General features: G+C 28.4%; 1 protein-coding gene across 1 annotated transcript in view; it reads right to left on the bottom strand.

Moving 5' to 3' along the window:
- Positions 1-3,362, bottom strand: part of Phum_PHUM569110 (uncharacterized protein) — a gene marked incomplete at both ends in the record, with an annotated part of 7,358 nt that extends 3,996 nt beyond the window's left edge. The window contains one exon of the mRNA XM_002432032.1: positions 3,186-3,362. Coding sequence (XP_002432077.1) covers positions 3,186-3,362 — 177 coding nt within the window. The remainder of the gene's footprint in view (positions 1-3,185) is intronic.
- Between the last annotated feature and the right edge of the window lie 1,262 nt (positions 3,363-4,624).

Below are 4,624 nucleotides of genomic sequence, written 5' to 3'. Positions count from 1 at the left end.
AAAATCGAAAAATAAAAATTATTATTATTATTATTATTATTATTATCATTATCGTTATTACGTTTCATTCGATTTGAGAGAGAGAGAGAGAGAGAGAGAGAGTGTGTGAGTGAGCGTGTATTGTCACAGTGTGAAAATTTTTTTTAAAAAAATTAAATTTAATCCCGCATCAAAAAAAAAAAAAAAAAACAAATGGATGATTAACGGGAAGTCAAAGGTCAAAGGTTTTTACCATTAATGCAACGACAAAAAAAATCCCCTTTCTCTCTTTCTCCCTTCCTCCCTCTCCCTCCCTCGCCATATATACATACATGTGCTGCTAAATAAATGTTTTATTATTTTTACTCGATGATGATGATGATGATGACGACGACGTGTCTTACCAACCCTCGAGAGATAAAAAAATAAAAAAATTTTTTAATTAAATTTAATAAAAAAAAAAAAAAAAGTTTTTCATTTTTTATTTTTTTATCTTCCGTCGTGGCGGTGGCGCTTTTTGAAGAAACGAAACGAAATTTTTAAAAAGTTTTTAATTAGAATTAAAGTAAACTTTTTACTATAACCGCAAATTTTATTTAAATTTTAAATTTTTACTCTCAAACTTATTGTTTTTATCATCCCGTTAAACTTTAACCCGTTTTTCTTTACTCTCGTATATTTTATACAAATTTAAAATTTTTATATGTGACGTCATCGACGACGTCATCGTCGTCGTCGTTTAACGTTTCCGTTTTACAACGACAAAATGTTTTCCTTCCTTCCTTTTCGTTTTTCCTCCTACTACTTCCTAGTAAGTAAAACTCAATTGCAAAAAAAAAAAAAAAAAAAGAAAAGAAATTAACGAGGTCGAGATTTTCCTTTCCGCCATTTTGATTTTTTACTTTTAATTTCTAGAAAAAGACAGATGTATAATTATTATTCTCTGTCTCTCTCTACTTTTAAAAGCTTTTCTTTTTTTTTTTTTTATAAATAAAAATAAAAGATTTTTTTGTTTCTTATTATTATTATTATTATTTTGTCGTCACATTAAAAAAATTCAACAACCGCATTGTAATAATAATAATAATAATAATAATAATAATAATAATAATAATAATAATAATAATGATGATGATGATAATGATAATAATAAATTTTTTTTCGAAAAAAAAAAAAAACAGAATAAAAAATAAACGTTTCAGTTTTTTTTTTTTTTTTAAAATTTTTTCCTCAACGTTTTTCTTTTTATATCATGCATTCATTCAATCATTCATTCATTCATTCATTCATTCACTCATTCGTTCGTTTTCCTTTTCATCTCATTCTCTCTTTTTTTACATACAAATAATTAATAAAAAAAAAAAAAAATTCATGTATACACACACAAACAAACACATACGCATTATCATTATTATTTTTTTTTAACTTTAACCGGGGCGAGGAGGGGGAGGAGGTGCGACAAAAAAGCGGAAGGAGACTCGAGGAATATGATAAAAAAAAAACAACGAAAGTATGTGCAGAACAAAAAACAAAACGAAAAAAACAAAAAAATTTTCTCATATGCGATATAAAGAGACCATTGGAAAAAAATTCTTCAAATCTCTCCAGTTACATAAAAAATAATGAATTTTTTTTTTCGTAGAATTTAACGATCTCGACAGAGAAAAACGGAAAAAATGTAGGCGTAGGCGTGAAGGGGGAGGAGAAAAAGAAAAAAAAGTGGAAGAAGAAAAAGACAATCGATGAACATATAAATTATGGCAATCGATCGATCCACATTCTCAACTCTCATCTATTAAAAAAAAAAAAAATTTTTTTTTCCCCATTCATCGAATCAATCAATAACGTTTGTCTGTGCGAATAATGAGAGAGAGAGAGAGAGAGAGAGAGAGAGAGAGACAGAGAGTGACAGAGAGCGAAAAAGAGAGCGAGAGAGAGATGAAAAAAGGTTCAAATTTATTTAAAGCAATTAATTTAATTTCATTTGAAAATGTCAATCTTGAAAACCTTTTTTGATAAGAAAAGGCTAAAAGGTTATTATTTTATCCTTTTAAAATTCAAACGGATTCAAATAATATTTCAACGGTTTTATTTCTCTCTCTTTCTCTCTCACTCCTATCCTCTGTCTCTCTCTCTTTCCATATTTTCGAAAGAAAAAAAATATATCTGGAACATTTTTTTTTTTAAAAAAAAAAAAACAACCGGAGATTTTTAATTTGATATCAGAGAGAGAGAGAGAGAGAGAGAGAGAGAGAGAGAGAGAGAAAGAGAGAAAAAAAGAGAGAAAAAAAGAGAGAAAAAAAGAGAGAGAAAAAGGAAGAGAGAGAGAGAGAGAGAAGGGGGGGAAACGTTAAACGTTTCAGATTTTATTTTCAAAAACGTTACATGGAGGTTAAAGTTCATACATGCATAAAAATATTATTTACTGGAGCTTGTTTGAAAAATATACAATATTTCAGGGCGCTAGGGAGGGGGGGTGAGGAGGAAATGGTGGAAGAAATAAAATAATAATAATAATAATAATATAAAACAACATTCGCAACGTTTAAGTTTGTTTTTTAAAATGGCGGAGAGTTGATAATTAATTAATTACAAAAAAAAAAAAAAAATACGAAGAAAAACTTAAACGACAACAACAGCAACAGCAGCGGCAGCAAAAACGAGACAAATCGCACGAGAAAAATGAAAAATTTCCGTTCCAGGCGGGAAAAGCGAAAAAAAAAAAAAAACTTTTGCCGGAGAGTTTCCTCCTCCCTCTCACCCCCCTTTCCCCCCACTAAACTAATAGCGCAAAAAAATTTTTTTTTTCTTTTTTCCTTTTATCTCTTTCGTTTCCCTTTTAACTCACCGAAAATTTTTTCTCTTTAAAAAAAAAAAAAAAAAAAAGTCAAAAGGCTAAAGCTGGAAAAAGAGAGACGGAAAGAGAGAGAATGAGAAAAAATGCTGGAGAAAAAAAGAAGGAGAAAGAGAGACAGAGAGAGAGGGTTTTAAAAAAAAAACTGTTAAATGATTTTTTTTTTTTTACGGAAAAACGTAATTAAAACTAGACTCTTTTTTCTTCTTCTAACCTTTAATCTTTCTCTACGCTCTTCCCCCATACACAATTATTATTATTATTATTTTTCCTTACGTTTTATTATAAAAAAAAAAAAAAAATGAGATAAGATAAAAAAAGTGATGGAATTTTGTTTGGTTTATAAACTCACCCTCGTCGGCGGATCTTTTCCTCCCAGATGCTGTTGAGAATCGCACAAAGCGCAAACTTCACCCAAAAGCTCGTGAGGCTTTATAAACAACCTCGAACTCAATAGGAAAGCAAATAGGTAAGCACGATCCGGATAATACTCGGCTGTGGGTACCATGTGCTGTATTAAACCTTCCATTGAACCGGAAACCAAATTTCCATCTCTGTAAACGAGAGCCTGAAAAGAAAATAATAATAATAATAATGTAAAATACAATATTACAACACGCGTATGAGTAAATAATTTCATTTATCCTTTTTGAATGCAGACAAAACGACAAAAGCTAATAAATAGAAAAAGAGAGAGAGAAGAAATACGTGCGTGGATGGGTGGGTATGTACACGTACAAGCGGAAGAGGAAACAAAAAAGAAAAAAAAAAAAGATCAAAAAATGGCGTCAAAATCTTTTCTTTTTCTTTTTTTTTCCAAACGGATAATAGAATAAAATAACGGATAATAGTAAAATACGTGAAAACTCTCTCTCTCTCTCTCTCTTTTTACACATGTTACGAAGAAGAGGAAGAAGGATAAAAAAAAATATATATATATATAAAATTTAATTTAAACCTGAGCCTCGAGTTTTTTTTTTTTTTTTTTTTTTTCTATTATGAATAATTCAAACAAAATTAAATTTATCAAGACGGTTTATTTATTTTATTATTATTATTATTATTATTAAATATAAAAAAATTTATTATTCACTTCCGGTTTGATCGTAAGGAAGCACGGCAAAAAAAAAGAAAAACGAAAACGAAAAAATTAAATAAAATAAAAACGAAAACGGAAACGGAAACGCGAAAAAAAAAAACATATAAAACTATCATTATCATCATCATCATCATCATCATTATTATTATTAATAAAATCTTTTTTCCTTATTAATATTCAAATAAAATAAAAATTAAATTAGTTAATATTGCGTTTATAAAAAATAAAAAAAAATCATAAATAAACATTAGAATTCAGGACCGTAATTAGATTTTAATTATTATTATTATTATTATTATTATTATTATTATTATTATTATTATTTTGTTTAATAACAACGATAATAATGGGGCGCCTTTAACAAATGTTTAACAAATATATATATATATATATATCGAACGTTACGCCGCGTGCAAACGATAAAAAAAAAAACCGGATGTTCATGACTGGAAGTTGTTGTTCGTTCGACTGTAAATTTATTCAAAAAAGAAAACTTCGAACCGGAATTTGTAACCGCCATGTTTTATTATTAAATAAACGTGCGAAATCCCAAAAAAAAAAAAAAAATCAACAGATTGATTTATGAATTTCTTTTCTTTTTTTTTCGTGCTGGAAATAATAGGAGGTAAGCAATATAAATCCTCCCTCTTCCTCCCACTCCCCCTCTTCCTCCCATCTTTCTGCAGGAAAAT

This window comes from Pediculus humanus, genomic scaffold, assembly GCF_000006295.1.
Source record: "Pediculus humanus corporis 1103172108302 genomic scaffold, whole genome shotgun sequence".
Taxonomy (NCBI): Eukaryota; Metazoa; Arthropoda; class Insecta; order Psocodea; family Pediculidae; genus Pediculus; species Pediculus humanus.
The sequence above is the reverse complement of the archived record's forward strand: the minus strand, read 5'-3'. Positions and strand labels throughout refer to the sequence as shown.